Here is a 17,779-nt window from a genome sequence, read left to right on the forward strand (position 1 = left end):
CAGCAAATTCCAACTCTAGCCTCACACATGGCCTGGTTAGAAATCTCTTTACACTTCACTCTAATTAAAAACAAAACAAAAACTTCCCTTACTCAGATTTAAGCCTAAACTACCGTCCAGACCCAAGGTTTTGGAGCTGTTTTTTGAGTTCTACTTTCCCTGCCCAGCAAATGCTGCTAGCTGTGTAAAACCTCAGAGAGGTACCTATAAACCAGTCCTCGTCGTCATGTCTTTGTCGTCTGGCAAAGTGTGAAAAGGGGGAAGCGGAAAGGCAGCCCAGAACACCTGTGGCCATTATGAAACCCACAGCCACCTCCCAGCCCTGCGTGGTTTTTATCCTGAACGTGCAGCATCTGTCAGCCACAGATGAAAACCCAGCAACAGAGGACCCAGAACGAGAGCTCGGATGAGTTGACTGAGGAATTAGAAGGATTTTGTAATAAGCCCATTAATTCTATCGGATTGAATTATCTTCCAGCTCCACACGGCCAAAGACAGCCGTGCTTGTCTGACATTTACACGGCTTTTATGGCTGCCTGGAGCAGGGATGCAGGCCTGCCCAGAGCGGGGAGGGGCTAGAGACCAGGCCTGGGACTCTGATCCATCACTTAGAGCTGAAAGGAGTCTTGACCAAACCAGTAAGCCCCCTGAGTCTCAACTACGTCAGCTGTAAAAGGCTTTCCCCAGGACCGCATTCGATTATGCGTTTTACCCTGAGTTCAGTCTGTAAAGAAGCGTGCAATAGTTCATGTTATCACCAATTTGGGAGAAAAGGAAAAGCAAACCTTGGTGGTTGAGGGAAGGTCACTTATTTCAATTTTCTTCATAACGTGAATGGAAACTCACCCGTCCCTCTTAATCTTGGTCCTTTGACTTAAGTCTGACCAAGGGAAGGGATGGTTTCAGCATCTAGGCTTGGAGGAGCTTGCAGAGGGACCCAATGAGATGCAACCTCATTGATGCCTTAGGGCAGTGATCGGCAAACCGCGGTTCTCGAGCCACATGCGGCTCTTTGGCCCTTTGAGTGTGGCTCTTCCACAAAATACCGACTTCTGCGCATGGGCCACGAAGTTTCAATCGCACTGTACGTGCGCGCCTGCGTGGTTTACCGACCACAGCTTAGGATCATATCTGAGACAGCCCTGCATTTCTCTGCATTCTATGAGGAACATCTTAATTACTCCTGCTGGACACCGAACAATCAAAACCGCCAACACCTCTTGGAAGGCAGAGTCTTGTCTTAAATGGTTTTCTTTGTTTTCACATTCATTGAATATAAAAATAAACGCTAATAGTCTTGCAATAATGTTAAATAATAAAGAAGAGACATTACAAAGTGGGATCTCAACTATGTAAAAACTATCTATGTGTAGAAGAAAAGACTTGATGAAAATGTTAATAGTGGTTTATGTGAGAGAATAGATAATGAATTTTATTCTGCTTTTCTGTATTTCCTAAAAATTTAAAAGGGCTCATCAATGATTCTTATAATAAAAGAAGATCCTATTCGAAAGTATTTTAATGCCCTAAAGGAAAAATCCATTTACATATTTTCACAAAAGCTTTATATGCAACTTCAATAAAAATTAACGACGGTATAATACTGAAAGAATTTGAAAATAAGATTTTTTTATGAATAGAGACTCCAAGTAACTCAATAAGTGCAATACAGATGAAAGTACATTAAAATACGTTTTTTACACCATAAAAATATCTGTGTGATCAGAAAAACATTGTTTCTGAAAATAGTACAATTATAACAAGGCATATTTGATACATTTAAAAGCACAACATGAATGTAAAAGTATTTGGGCAGCCTCCTAGGGTTTGTTATAATAGGGTTTAACTTACATTTATTTAGGCTCAAAAACATCAGCCTTGCTCAAGCACTGTGCAAAGTTGGGTTCCGTGGAGCTGTCATTTGGCAGGAAGTCTTGAATGTTTGTTACCTGAGGAAAGGGTTCAGTGGTTAGACATTAGGTAAAGCTTGGTTTTACATATTCAATGAGTCTCATCCTTGCCCCCCTTCTTGGAGCCTCAGATATACTAATTTTCATTATGAATCTCCAACGGGGGTGTGCAATATGTAGCGTTTGCTCAAAACATTTGACCAGAAAATCCTTTTTAGCCCCCACAAAGGGCACGTCACATTGAGACATGTGGTGTCACAGGCATGCGAAGATTTTATCTTTTCAATTTTTATTTTTGAGCCCACGGAGCAGAGTGAATCTCCATTGTCACAAAAGGGGTGTCTTATGAATTTGAAGCACACGTACAGATCCTCATAAACCACCTAATGAGTCATGTCACATGGAACCGAAGCCCAGTTCCCACCGCCGGGTCACATCTCATTCCAAGTGAGAAGCTCGCAGAAGCTGGGCTCTGAGGAGACAGCAGGAGACCAGAAAGGGCTCGTGAGCTTCCTCACAAAGGCAGTGCTTTGGCCTCCTTTGTGAAATGTCTGAGGAATGACACGCAGCCCTGCAACCCCTCCCACCCCCAGCACACAGACGCACACCCTCGGCTGGCATGCGAGGCGGCGTGCTTAGAAAGGGGACTAAAACCCAAACCACAAAACCCCACATTCCTTTTGAGGGCTGTGTGTGTACACACCCTGGCCCTTTGACCCCCTTTCCTTTCTGAACAGGGGTTTTCGAGGCTTTGAGTCAGGAGTCCTGGACTAAGATGCAGCTCTGCCTTGTCCCAGCCGCGTGATTTCAGCACGTACCCTCTCGGGGGCTCAGTTTCTTTATCTGTAAAATGGAGCTAGTGAACCCTGGATGGCAGTGAGGATAAAACAGGATACAAATGCTACGAGGCATTGGAAACACGAGACTTGGTTATACCATTGCAAGCGGAAACAGCCCCCTTTCTGTTTCTGAGATGGTGGGGAAAGTGAGAAAAAATAGGGGACGGGCTGGGAAAACTAATGGATGTTCCTTAAGCATCCCCAACTCCTCTCAGAGTCCCTGGTCCCTTCCCCACCTCTCCACTTCATCTTTGCGTTTCACCAAACAAAAGGCTCCCATTCTTTCTAAAGAAAACGAAGGCAGGAAAAGACAGGACACATGAAATAAATTACCTAGAACACTATCCATAGCCTTTTCCAGTTCTGATAAAATGTTTATGCCACTGAAAAATCCACTCAATTGAGCACTTTCTTTAAACATATGCCAAAAAGAAAAAGAAAAAAGCATTTGATTAGAAATATCCAAATCAGCCATTAAAACTTCTGAAGAAAAAAGTCCAATAACAATTAACCACAGCACTGAGTACTAACAGGCCAGAATCTGGGAAAAGTTGCCATAATTCTAAGGCAGGCAGAACCGCATTACGAAGTGTATCAAAATGGCAGAAAGAGTAGGAAGACCGGCATTGCATAATGTAGATTCCAAGTGGTTGTTTAAAAATGTTAATTATAGAAAGAAGGAACACTATTTCCATAATTTTGGAATGGCGAAAGCCTTTGTAAGAATGCCTCAAAGACAGAAACCATAAAGAAAACCGTTGCTTTATTTTACTATGAATTAGAAAACCATAAACACCTCATACATTGCCAGTGGGAATTTTAAATGATGCAGCCACTTTGGAAAACAGTCTGGCAGTTGATCAAAATGTTAGTTACCACATGATCCAGAAATTCCATTCCTAGGTATATACCCGAGAGAAATGAAATGTTTGTATAAAAACTTGTACATGAATGTTCATGACAGCATTATCATAATGGCCCAAAAGTGGAAACAATCCACATGTCTATCAACTGATAAATGGATAAAAAATTGGGTATTCCCCTACCATGTGATAATATCCAACCATAGAAAGAAATGAAGTACTGACACATGCTACAACAGGAATAAGCCAAGGAAGCATTATGCTGAGTGAAAGGAGGCAATCGTAAGAGACCACATACTGGTATGTATGTTCATGTATAGGCAGAATGGGCTAATCTTATTAGTCTATCCTGAATAGAAGTACAAATAGGTTAGTGGTATCAGGAGTTGGGGTCTGGGGAAATGAAGAGTGACTACTAATGAGTTTGAGGTTTCTTTCTGGGGTGATGAACATGTTCTGAAATTAGATGGTGGTGAGGGTTTCATAACTCCGTGAGTATACTAAAATCCACTAAAATGTATACTTTAAAAGGGTGAATTTTGTGGTATGTGAATTATTTCTCAATAAAGCTATTATTTAAAAAACATAGAGCTGTTATTAAGAAATAAAATGGCAAAGTTAATGACAAATGAAAAAAAATTGTAACATTTCACAGATGATTCATATCTATAATACACAAGGAGTTCTTATATAAAATTTGAAAATAAATAGGTTATTTTAGAAATTGGCAAAAGCTAAGATACGCATTTCATAGGAAAAGCAGCACAAAAGGTCAATAAACATTTTTCTGTTTATGCTCATTTTGGAATTTTGACGTTACCACGATCATTAGACCTGTTGCTAGATGTTCCCAGCGTGTTAATACTGAAGTTTATGCTTTACTATGTTGTATTGTGAGAAGGGTCCTTAAGCTTTATCAGAGCGCCAGTGTGTCTAGGGCACAAAAAGAGTCAGGAATCCCTGAACTAGGGGAAACAGGTAAATAAATATGGCATATCCGTATAATGAGATTCTACGCAGCCATGAAAATGAACTGTGTAGGTGAGGAGGTAAAGCAATGGGAATTCTCGTACAGCAGGAGAGAGTGGAAATGGGTGTAACCATTTTGGAGACTATTTGTCTAATGCTGAACATATGCAGACCCCATGACGTAGCAGTTGCATTCCTGAGCATATGTACAGCAGAGATGCATACATATATTTACCAAAAGACACCTAAAGGATGTTCATAGCAGCTGTGAGAGCCCAAACCTGGACGCAACCCCCATGTCCACCAACAGTAGAATGGATAAATCAATTGTGATATGTTCATACAAAGGAATACTACACGGTAGCAAGTGTGTATGCACTGTTGCTATATGCTAAAACATGAATAAATCCCTTTCATATTCTACTGAGTGAAAGAATATAGACATAAGAATAAATCCTGTATAATCCAAAGGTTCAAAACCCAGGCTAGACTCATTAAAAATTAGAAGTCAGGATAGTGGGTACTTTTGAGGGAGTGGGTACGTTTTAGGAGAGGATCAGAAGGTTTTTTGGGGGGATGCTGGTAAATGACCTATTATTTTATATTGGTACTGAATATAAAAGTAGATTCAATTTATGGAAAACACTTTGAGGTTTAGACTTATAATTTTTTTTGCATATTTCTGTTTTTATCTTCTGCTTTAGTCAAAAGTGTACTTAAACTGATACGGTAGGAGAATTTTAATGACATGAAAAGGAATTCATGTTGTCACATTATATTAAAAATACAGGTTGATACAGGTGCAAATTGTGTGAACAGTAAGCTACCATGTTTTTTCTCCTTGAGGTTCACCATGCATGTATGATTGTAAATGCATAACAAAACGTATCTTTAGGAGAATATACAAATACTAGTAAATGATGGGAGTAAGTGCTCGGGAGAGAGGAACTGGAAGAGAGATTTCTTTTTTAACTTTGGCCCTTTTGTCCCTTTTGAAGTTTTAACTGTGTATTTGTATTGCCAATTCAGTGCATAAACAAATTAATGATAATGCAGATTACAAACCTATCTGATTTCATTTTTGTGAAAATAAAGACCTGGCACTATCAATATCAAAATGATAATTGTGCTTACCTCTGGGTAAGGGGATTAAAATGATTTTTTTTAAATTTTATTTTAAAAACGTGCCTGTATTTTTTGAGTCTTGTAGTGTGGACGTGTATTTATTTTGAGAAAAGTCATGAAACTTTTTTTGCAATTCCGTTTTTATCACTGTTATTGAAGTATAATGTGCAAACAGTAAAATGCACGGATTTTTAAGTGTAGAGTACAGAGTTTTGCAAAGGGACTTACGATGCACTCCTGTCATCACCAGTGGTAGGAATCAATCAAGATGTAGAAAGCTTCCATCCCCTAGAAAGTCCCTCCATGCCCTGCGCAGGCGGCCTTCCCTCTCCCAGGAGGCAGCATTGCTCGAGATTCTATCACGGCAACTTAGTTTTGTCTGCTCTAGAAGTTCATAGAAATGGAGTTACACCCTATGTACTCTTTTTGTGCCTGGCTTCTTTCACTCCACATAATGCGTTTGAGATTGATTTATGCTTTGTGTATATCAGTAATTCATTATAATTTTTCTTAATGAAGAGTACATACTTGCTGCTTTCCGATCGAGACGCAATCATCTACGCACAGAATAATCCTCCACAGCCTCTCCATGCCTGCTGCAGGCTGGGGAGGTCGTGCAGCCTGCATATCCTGGGAGGAGAGACAACAGCCACCCCCACCCCAGGCCTGGCCTGCCTCCTCCCCCTCCTGGCGGCAGCGCCCGTCTCAGGTGAGAGCCACCCTGCTCGTTGCCATTGTTCTGCCAGTGACAGCCTCCCAGGCAAATGGAAAGCCGTCAACCTGAGGGCTGTCAACTGCAGACAAGAATTCCTTTCTTTGTCAGGCTGGGTGGTCTCCGTGGCTTCGCCATCAACCTGCACAAAAGATGATAAGCATCATGTGCACTTGCAGAACCACACTGCCACCACCCAACAGCTCTAACCGCACTCCTTTGTGAGGCCAGGACCAGGCAAATGTGGCTCCCCTGGCCTGTGGATAAATCATCAAGGCCCAGCCCAGCAACGGCATCCAGAGGACGTTTTGTCCACCCGACCCCACCACCTGCATGTTTCCTGAAATGTATTTGTCCCCAAATCTTAGTCATGGACACTAGAGGATCCCTTAGCACCTGGTCCAACCCTCCGGGGCTTCAAAAAGGGTCCAGACACAGGCAGGGACTTGTCCAAGGTCATACCACACAAGGATTGGGGCAAGGACAAGAACCCCTGCTAGGAGAGCCTTCTTTGGAATCCTAAGGTACTTGTGTTAATAAATGATCCACACACACACCCCACCCCTCCCTTAATAGCATGATGTAAAGCGTAATTTCTAACTTTCCAATAAAAAAGGAGTGTGTGTGTGTGTGTGTGTGTGTGTGTAAAGCTACCTACTTGGTGGATCTCCCTTCCTTGCCTTTGTGGCTAGGCTACCAGGACGATTTCATTTCATTTCATTTCATTTCCATTTCATTTCATTATAGAATAGTTTGGTGCCCTCTACTGGTTATCAGTAACAGCAACAACAGTTACCCTTTCCCTGAACCTCCAGTGCAGGATATTCAACATGCATCATTATTTCTAATTTCGAATCCAAAGAACAGACCGGTAGAGTAGGCAATTTTGTAGAAGAGGAAATTGAGGCTCATAGAGATTCAATTGTCTGCCCAAAGTTGTAGCCCAGTGGGACTCCAAATTCTTCCCACTTCCTCGAGTCAATGTAGCACTTCCCTCTTAAAACGACTTATAGATAACCTCAAGCCCTAGCCAGTTTGGCTCAGTGGGTAGAGTGTTGGCCTGCAGACTGAAGGGTCCCAGGTTCAATTCCGGTCAGGGGCATATGCCTGGGTTGTGGGCTCAATCCCCAGTAGGGGACCTGCAGGAGGCAGCCCATCAATGATTCTCTCTCATCATTGATGTTTCTACCTCTCTCTTCCTCTCTGAAATCAATAAAAATATATTTTTTTAAAAAGATAACCTCAAAATATGCCACGAAGTAGGCATTAACGCCCCTATTTAACACATGGGGAGGCCTGGGCTGGGACATCAGTGACTTGCCTGGGGCCACAGGGCCAGAAAATGCTGTTCCTAGTCACTGTGCCGGCTGCTGCTCAGGAGAGGCACGTGCAAGGTCTGCAAGAAACTTCTTTCTTGACAGCCTTTATCCAGAAGAGGAATTGGGAAGCGGCAGTGTTCCCAGTCAGAGGAACACAGTGTTCCCACCTGGGAATTCTCTGGGACTTTCTCTGTTCCAGGCCTTATGTGGTAAGGAGGTTCCAAGAGACTCAGGGACAAAGAAAACATATTTTCTGCTCACAGGTAACTCGCATCATGATTCACAGAATTCAACAGATGCTGTGCAATTAGTCCCTGGTGTGTGTGTGTGTGTGTGTGTGTGTGTGTGAGTGTGTGTGTGCGTGCGCGCGCGCGCACACACGCATGCACATGCAAATGAGTGAGTGAATGATTGCATGAATGAATGAATGAAGTGGCCCAGAGGTGGTCTAGGGTTAGGATTAATGCAGAGGCTGGGCAGGTCAGGGTGGTCGGGCTGGTATACTATTAAGTGATCAATTTCGACTTATTGTGAGAAATCTGTTCCTAGTAGTGACAGCAGTCCATAGACAGAAGCTGCTTCTGTGGGTGTGAGCTCCCATCCCAGGGATAAGCAAGCAGAGCTAGGAAAATCACACAACAGAGATGTTGTAGAGGGATTTCAATCAAGCTTGCATGTTGTTTTTTGAGCGCCAGTGTTAACCTTTAGAAAGTGGAAGGTTTCATATAAAAACCCAGATTTCTAGCTGCTCCTCTAACAAAATGGAAGGCTTAGCCTCATTGGACCTGCCTCAGCCCAGTCACAGCTGCCTCCTCAGCTCCCTATTGTTGCCCCCGGCAACAAGGATGACTGGTGACACCATTTCTCATTGCACATATGCTCTGTTTCCTTATTTTATTATAAAAACAAAAGTAAAAACATTTTTCTTATTACATCTTTGTCAAAAAGGAAAAATAAAAGACCAAGTCATTTGTTGTAAGGAAAATAGGCTCAACATATTTATCTGTGGAAGTGAAACTATTTCTGTATGTTTAAAAGGCCAGTGCCCAGCTAGCTTCACTTGTTTTCATTGCAAACGTGGGCCCCATGACAACCTGAATTTGCTTCCCTGCAGGGTCTTTGGTGCGTTCCTGTCCCAGAAGCGTGGACCTTGGGTGAGACTCTCATCCTGTTGCCACTTCTGTCTTCAACTCCGGAGAGACGTGGGGCCACGAGAGAAGGCCATGAGTGTAGACCTGGGCCTGGTGATCTGAAGGGAGAAGAAACCCGGCCCAGTGAGACCGCTGTGAATCTCCAACTCAGTGAGAACACAAAAGCCTGCAGCCCACCTCTGTGCCCGCCGCCCCACAAGTCCTTTGGAGATGTGGTACCTGATCATGAACCTTCTGCACTGGCCTTCCTCCCAGCACTTTCTTCCCATGATAGGGTTCCTAGCCCTTCCCTCCAATCTGGCCACACCCTGGCTCAAATTCCCTCGGTGGTGTGGGCACAGGCTCCAGATGTGGTCCGAACAGCCCCAAACAGTGAGACGAACACCTCCCTCAGCTCAGACACTGCTTTCGTTCTTGTCGCCTTGAACAGGTTACTTAACATCTCCATGCCTTCGTTGTCTCATCTATAAACTGAGATGAGTGAAAATACTCATTAAGTAGTTATAAAAATTAGATAAATACATTTAAAATGCTTTCAAAACCACGAGCACAATATAAGTGCTTGCTATTATTATTGTTACTATTGTTAGTGCAGTAAGTAATGGCTAAAGCTAGACAGCAGTGGAATAGGCTGTTCTGAAGTGGAGTATTCTTTACCACTGCAGGTGTATAAGCAGAACCAAGGTGGCTGCAGGGTTCAGCTTTGGACCTTGAATTTTCAGTACTGGTGAAACATCCAACTAGGCTTGGTCAGTATTATCATTCTATTTAATTCCACGGACATTTACTGAACAGCTACCCTGTGCCAGACATTGTGCTAAGTCCCGGAGATGTGAGGTAAATCAGACGGTCCCAGCTCTCAAGGACCTGAGAACCTAGTAAGGATAGCAGGTAAGTGCCACAGCACCAGCACATATGAGGTTCATAGGCAGCCAGAGGAGGAAGTCAGGGCAGGCTTCTCGGAAGAGGCAGTAAGAAACAAGGTCCCCTGGGCTGTATTTATGATCTGGGGGATGCAGAGTGTGGGAGATCCAGGAGTGACAAAGGGTTTTGGGTTCCAGTGCTGACAGTCATTTTTTCTAGGCCCTGTCCATAGTTGAATCATTTGGACCCTCCCACCCCTTATTGCTTTTGGAGAGAAAGTTCTTGTGAGTCTTTAAGATGTTTCCTAAATCCCTTTGCACACACGCAGACATTTTATTGATCAAATTTCCAATATGGTGTTTTTTTCCTTAATCCCTTTATCTTTTGGTTCACGGAGATTGAAATCTAAGTTTCTCCAGGAGTGTTTGCCTGGTCAATCACAGCAAAAAGAGACTGCATTTCCTGGATTACTAAATCAATACAGCTTAAGTCAACAGGATCAGACTAATTTCTGTGTTTCTGCATCCTTGTCCCAGACAGTTTCCCCCTTGGCGTGCTCCTTCTCACCAGATGTTCTCCTATTATGAACTGATGCCAACTGTGTTCAAAGTGACCACATTAAGGGGGACAGCCTCAGGGAATCAGGGTGAAAATGGAAATAAAAAAAGAAAGCCACACACATGTGCTATTTACTAGATAATAAAGACAAATATGTTCACATCCTGTCATCTCGGCATGAATAACCCCAGTAATGCTCTTAGACAGGAGGCCTGTCAGGAAACACTGCCAAGTTTCTCTTTCCCCTTCCTGGCTTCCATTCTTACCTGCCTGCTGCTCCTCACGCTTGGGTCCCGGCTTTCCATTCTTCCTGTGCTTTGTTAAGCACCCCTCTTTCAGCCAGGATCACAGTTGGTCTGGGAGATGAGAGAGGTACAAAGCAGGAAGATAGATGTAGTCACAGGTTTTCCCCGAGACTGTACACGGGGAGAGGCAAGAATGCATCCACGGGCCCATTCTCCTTGCCTGTTTTCCTTTTGTGCCTCATGGAGATGACTCAGGCTGCTGCCCTCTGGGCAAGCCCCACAGCCTCTGTCACCCTGTGAGAGGTACAGATCAGGGCATGCTCTCTTTTTCCTTTCTCTAAAGGCGCCTCGTTTTTGGCTTGGTTGAGGCGTCAGCTAACAATTCAGACCCAGTTACACGAAACTTTCTAACAAAGGCCAGGAAGCTAGAGGAGAGGGAGTTACCTATAAGAGGAGACCCAGCAGGTTGTCAAGAGTTACAAAACCAGGGCTTGTACAGCATCTCAGCTGTGCTTTGTTGGGGAGGAGGCTCTCGGGGCTGATTATTCTCAAAAGGTTACTCTGGGGAAGAACTGTTACCTTGTTCTTTAGAAATATTGCATAGCCCCAGAGACTCTTGGAGCTGCATAGAGTCTAAAAGGGTCACATGGGGTTCTGGCTCTCAAACTTGGTGCCCATTAGAAGTATGTAGGGGTAAAGGGGTGAGGGTAGGGAGGGTACTTTACGGAATTCCGACGCCCAGATCCCATCCCGGACCAATGATATCGGAGTCTCTCTGGGGGTAGGGCCTAAGCACACGCTGGCTCAACTCCTCGGATGCTGCCAGTGTGCTGCCAAGTTTGAGAACCTGTGAGCGGGACCCTTACTATTCATTGTGGTTAGTGGAGCTACAGCACACCAGGGAGCTTGTTAGCAATGCACATTCTTGAGGTTCCACCACAGACCTACTCAATCAGAATCTGCAGTTTAACAAGCTCACCAGGTGACTCGTATGTGCTTAACGTTTGAGAAGCAGTTACTTTTCTGGAAGCATTGGGCAATCTGGCAATAGTGGGCCCAAATTCTGTCTTGACAACTACCCATGGGGTCTGTGTAGTGGCTGACTCTTTTAAGAGGTGCCCTCTCTCTGGTTTGCTCAAGTCCCACACCTGACCAGGTTCATTAACTTCCACTGATCGCCTGGGCCCATTCACCACTATCTAGTTCCAGAACATTTTCATTACCCCAAAAAGAAAGCCTATATTCATAGGCAGTCATTCCCCAGTCCCCTCTTCCCTCAGCCCCTGGCAATCACTAATTGGCTGTCACTGTGAGTTTGCTTATTCATATAGTTCATATAAGAGGAATGCATAATGTTTTCAAGGGTTATCCATGTTCTAACATATACCGTACTTTCTTCCTTTTATGGCTGAATAATATTCCTTTGTATGGATATACCACATTTTGTTTATCCATCCACCATTTGATAGATATTAGGGTAATTTCAAACTTTTGTTTTTTGTTTGAACTCTGTTGTCAATTCTTTTGGGTTTATACCCAGTTGTGGAATTGCTGACTCATGTGGTATTTCTATGTTTAACTTTTTTGAAGAATAGCCAAACGTTTTATATAGCAGCATTTTATATTCCCTCCAACAATGCGTGAGGGTTCTAATTGGTCCACATCTTTGTCAACGTACTATTTTGTTTTTCTTAGTTCTAGTCATCCTATTGGGTGTAAAGTGGTTTCTCATTGTGCTTTTGATTTGCACTTCCCTAATAACTAAGATGAGTATCTTTTTATGTGTTCATCGGTTATTTGTATATCTTCTTTAGAAAAATGTCTACTTAAGCCCTTTGCTCGTTTAAAAACTGGGCTATTTGCCTTTTTGTTAGTGGGCTGTAACAGTTATTTATATAGGGTGTCCCCCCAAAATGTATATAACCTTTAACAGCTGATAACTTACTTAATTTTGAAAATTAAATATTAATAAACACTGACTTGGTAATCATTCAAAGTGTGTATACATTTTTGGGGACACCCTGTATATTCTGAATACTAGCCCCTTTTCAGATATATGATTTGCAAATATTTCTGCCATTTGTAAGTTGCCTTTTCACTTTCTTGATAGTGTTCTTTAATGCCCAAGTTTTCAACTTAGCCAGCTTATAGAATTTTTTATTTCCTTGCTTGTGCTTTTGGTGTTACATATAATTTGAGATTTTATCACCTGGACAAGATAGAGAGGGAGAAAGAGGGATCTGAGGGGAAAGGCAATAAGAATGGCTTGACATTTCTATCTCCAGTTCAACCAGTAGATCTGAACATTTATCTGCTTTATATAGGTTCTTCAGAATATATGTTAGTATTAACCCACCAGCCATATTCACCAGACCTTGCTCCTTCAGATTACCACTTGTTCCGATCGATGGCACACGCACTTTCTGAGCAGCATTTCAAAACGTACAAAGTGGAAAATTGGGTCTCTGAATGGTTTGCCTCAAAACAAGGAAAGTTCTAGTGGGACAGTATCCACAAATTATCTGAAAGATGGGGGAAATGTGTAGCTAGCGATGGACATTACTTTGAATAAAGCACTTTTGATTTTTCTCTTAAAATTGTGTTTTCTTTGGATTACAAAATCCGTATTATTAACCGGTTAATAATTAATCTGCATTTTTAACCAGTTGATAGCTAATCCGTATTATTAACCGGTTAATAAATAATCCACAATATTAATTGGTTAATAATTAATCCACATTATTAACTGGTTAATAATTAATCCACATTAACCATAATAATGTGGATTTTGTAATCAAAGAAAGCACAATAATTTCAAGAGAAACATCAAAAGTGCTTTATTCAAAGTAATGTCCATCGCTAGCTACACATTTCCCCCATCTTTCAGGTAATTTGTGGCTACCATCCCAACAGAACTTTTCTTGTTTTGAGGCAGACCATTCAGAGACCCAATTTTCCACTTCTTCGTATGTTTTGAAGTGCTGCTCAGAAAGTGTGTATGCCATCGATCAGAACAAGTGGTAACCTGAAGGAGCAATACAACAAAATAGCATACATATCAAATCGCATATATATCAACATCTGTGTAACTCCATCTATTGAAAAAAAATCCGCATTATTAACCGGTACACCTCGTATACCAACCTTGGTACCAGGCGCTGCATTTGCCTGAGCTCACACAAGTGAGCGTTTGAACGCAGGTGTTCTCCTCTCAAACCTAAGGCTCTGTCCAAAGGAAAGTCAGATCCATCATCTCTGGGTCTCTCTTGATTGACACATTATTACTACCAGCTGCTATCATTTTTGGAAGCTTACTGTGCCAGGCATTGTTTTGAAAGCCTACATCTAATCTTCCCAACAACCGGGAAGGGGTTCCGTAGTTATCCTCATTTTACTACTGAATTCAGGTTAAATAACTTGTTCAAGATCACGCAGATGGTGTCAGAGTAGGACTTAACCTAGGTCTGACTCCAAAGCCTATCTTCTAAACCACCAAGCGAAACTGTTACTTTAAAGATGACCAAGTCCCGAAGAAAACGATCTCGGCACCGCTTTCCCCCGGTTTATAAAACGGCAGCTATTCCCGGTCCCCGCCAGCGCGCAGACTCCGCCGCCGCCCCTCCCTCCGCCCTCCCATCGCGCAGGCGCGCTTCCCGCCGGGGCTGCTCGGGGGCGCCTGCGCGTGCGCGTGCGCACGGCCGGAGACCAGGTTCGCTGAGATTGGCGATGGCGGCGGCCGAGGAAACTTCACCGCAGCCGGCGGCTTCGGAACAGCCGGCGGAGCTGCCTGCCTCCGTGCGGGCGAGCATCGAGCGGAAGCGGCAGCGGGCGCTGATGCTGCGCCAGGCACGGCTGGCGGCCCGGCCCTACCCGGCGACGGCGGTTGCGGCTACCGGAGGTTTGGGTCCTGGCGGCGCTGCCCTCTCCCTCTTCTGGGGGACCGGGTGCCGGGTCCCTTGTGTGGCGTCGAGCCCCCTCGCGTCTGCGCGCACACCCTCCCGCTGTCCTGGGTCGGGGGGGTCCGCTAGGGTCTTGTCGAAGCGAGCAGTCCCGGCCCACGGGAAGTCCCGGCTCCCTGACTCCCAGCTGCGGGCTGGCCTCGCTGACCCCGGGCCGGCCTCGCTGTCCGCGGGCTGCCCTCGCTGCCCCCGGGCCGCGGTCCTTAGCGTGGGAAAGCCGCTGCACTCGCCGGCAGGTGGGCGCGCCAGTGCCCGTCAGCGCCTCGGCTGCCCCTGTCTGTTCTCTTCCTGCAGCTCCCAGGTACCAGAGGCGGTCCTTTGTAAAACTCTTAGACCTTCACCGTGTCAGTAACCTGCACCTGCTCCCGCATCCGTCCGCAAAGGGCGGCTGAGGGCACTTTCCGTACCCAGCCGAGGGCTTGCAGGGCGCCAAAAGGAGCCGACGGACATTAGCGACCCTCTTTGTGGGGCTCACCGAGGAGCACCTGTTGCGCTTCACGTGTTTCAAATGAGCTAATGTGATTTCCAGAGCTAACCGGGAAAATAGGGCAAAGTTTGGAATCTGTTTTAATGAAGTGGTCGTTGAGGACCAGAAAAGGAAAGGGGTTGGTTCGGGTTCATCCCAGTAAGTGCGCAGGCTAATTAGCTCTAGAACTCGGGGAATCTGACACGGGGATCGGGTCCTCTCCACCCCTCCAGCCGCCTCTGCTGCACTGGGCATCTCTCGCCCTGGTGTTGGGCTTGGAGGTGCTCAGGCAAGTCCAGGATTCGAACCAAGGCTGGCTGCTGCTAGTGCTGGGCCTAGGGTCACTCAGTGAGAGGTACCAGGCATTGAGGCCAGATGTTGCTTGTTTAAGAGATTTTAGGGAAGTCCAAAGCACGAGCCAGGCCCTAGCCAGTTTGGCTCAGTGGATAGGGCGTAGCCTGTGGACTGACAGGTCCCAGGTTTGATTCTGGTCAAGGGCACATACCTCAGTTGCTGGTTTGATCCCCAGCCCTGGGCTGCAAATGGGAGGCAACCAATCGTTATGTCCATCCACATCCGCTGTTTCTCTGTCTCTTCCCCTCCCTTCCACTCTCTAAAAATCAATGGAAAAATGTCCTCAGGTGAGGATTAACAACAACAACAAAAAGCATGAGCCATGACAAACCATTCAGATGGAAAAGCCACTGGAAACACCTTGAGTGGGCTCATAAGTTGTGTGGGGCAGGGCCTCAGAATCACAAGGGCTGGGCAGTCAGTATGAGCCAGGTTGATGGAGACTCAGATATGGCTCAGGCCTGGGAGGTGGGGGTGCGGGTCTCAGAAAAGGAACCATGGCCTCTGCTAGCACTTTTTGTTGTTGTTAATCCTCATGTGAGGATATTTTTTTTATTGATTTTTAGGGAGAGTGGAAGAGAGAGGGACAGACAGCGAGAAACATCGATGAGAAAAACACATCGATTGGTTACCTACTGCACAAGCCCTGACCAGGGCCCGGGCTGAGCCTGCAACCAAGGTATGTGCCCTTGACAGGAATCGAACCCGGGACCATTCAGTCCACAGGCCGATGCTCTAGCCATTGAGCCAAACCGGCTAGGGCGCACTTTTGTCTGGCAGAAAGCTTTACCCCTGGCTCTGGCCCTGATGCCAGACAATTCATTTCCTCCTCCTCTGTCCCTGGTTCCTTTCAAGTTGCTGCCCTAGCACTGAAGCTCAGGGAGAGTGAGTCCGAGTAAGTCTGTGCATGGGCCCTTTGAGAAGAATTGCCTGGGACTCCAGCAACCCTTCATCTTGTTCAGCCACAATCCCTGCTGGTTTTTACAGCCATAAGTTATGGGGACTTCTCTTCCTGGCACTATAACCCTGGGCTTGGGGCCTGGTGTGGGTCTGGCACCTCTCATTCCTAAGGGAGGACTTCCACAATTGAGATAATTTTCATCTGCCACACATGGGTGTGGGACCAGCCCTTTCTGAGTCTCTGCCCCTCCTACCAGTGTTACATGGCTGCTTCTTTAAATCCCTAGTTGTAGGATTTCCATTCAGCTAAATTTTAGGCAATTCTGAATGATGGTTTTCCTATAGTTTAGTTGTAATTTTTATGTGTTTGTGGGAGGATTCAAGTACCACATTTATCTACATAACCATCTTGACCAGAAATCTCTTTCAAGGTGCTATTTGTTTATTATTTATTTTTTAAATCTGCACTTGAGGGATATGCCTTTATTGATTTTAATGAGAATAAGGGGTGGGAGGGGGGAGAGAGAAAGAGAGAGAGAAAAACATTGATGTGAGAGAAACATTGATCGGTTGCCTCCTGTATGGGCCCCCACCCAACTGGGGACTGAACCTTTTACCCAGGCATATGCCGAAACTGGGAATCGAATCTGTGATCTTTCAGAGTATGGAAGGATGCTCCAACCAACTGAGCCCCACTGGCCAGGGCCCTGGGTGTTATTTTTTAATTGTAATTGTACATTCCTGTGCATGTTCTACATATATAATCAGATCATCTGTGAATAAAGACTGTTTTACTTCTTTCCAACCTTTATGCCTGTTTTGTTTTCTTGTCATATTGCACTAGCTGGAACCTTTAATGTTGGATAGAAGTGGTTATAGTGGACATTCCTTGTCTTGTTTGATACATATTAAATTTAAGGAAAATTTCTGTTTATGCAGAAGGGAGCATATGGGCTTACCTAGCTCACTTGTTGACCACTTTTACTTTTTTTTTTTATAGGCATGGCTAACATAAAAGCTGCCCCAAAGATAATTGATACACATGGAGGCTTCATTCTGGAAGAGGAAGGAGAAGAAGAACATACAGTTGGAAAAGTTGTTCATGAACCAGGTAAAATGTGTTTTCAGAAAATAGGAATCTCAGTGGGTCATTTAAAAAATACTAGTGTATATTTTTATTGATTTCAGAGGGGAAGGGAGAGAGAGATAGAAACATTAAAGATGAGAGAGAATCATTGATCGGCTGCCTCTTGCAGTGGGAATCAAGCCCACAACTTGGACAGGTGCCCTGACCAGGAATCGAACCTTGACCTCTTGAATTCATAAGTGGACACTCAACCACTGCGCCACACCAGCCGGGCTAGGTTGGTAATTTTGGGTAATGTGTATAATTCTTTGCAAATTGATGTTAAATAATTATCTTACACATGTTTTGGGTTCAAAAATACTTGATGAATTGATAGGGATTTTCCCCCTGATGTTATTTCCTTTTTCTTCTATCAAACATTTTTTTTAGTAAGTATAAGATTACTTAAATTTTATTTT

The 17,779-nt window shown here is 44.4% G+C and overlaps 1 protein-coding gene and 1 long non-coding RNA gene across 2 annotated transcripts in view; one reads left to right on the forward strand and one right to left on the reverse strand.

The window, feature by feature from the left end:
• Nucleotides 1-13,367: 13,367 nt before the first annotated feature.
• On the reverse strand, nt 13,368-14,063 carry LOC139020470 (uncharacterized). The gene is made up of 2 exons (XR_011473318.1): nt 13,700-14,063; nt 13,368-13,580 (listed from the first exon to the last, which is right to left on the reverse strand). It is a non-coding gene; the product is annotated as an uncharacterized lncRNA (long non-coding RNA).
• Nucleotides 14,064-14,265: 202 nt separating this feature from the next.
• Nucleotides 14,266-17,779, forward strand: part of XPA (XPA, DNA damage recognition and repair factor) — a 29,154-nt gene continuing 25,640 nt past the window's right edge. The window contains exons 1-2 of the mRNA XM_070431117.1: nt 14,266-14,453; nt 17,235-17,345. Of these exons, the coding sequence (XP_070287218.1) occupies nt 14,282-14,453; nt 17,235-17,345 (283 nt within the window). The 5' untranslated portion in view covers nt 14,266-14,281. The remainder of the gene's footprint in view (nt 14,454-17,234; nt 17,346-17,779) is intronic.

This window comes from Myotis yumanensis, unplaced genomic scaffold (genome assembly GCF_028538775.1).
Source record: "Myotis yumanensis isolate MYYU_CA2020_CCGP unplaced genomic scaffold, mMyoYum1.0.hap1 SCAF_12, whole genome shotgun sequence".
NCBI lineage: Eukaryota > Metazoa > Chordata > Mammalia > Chiroptera > Vespertilionidae > Myotis > Myotis yumanensis.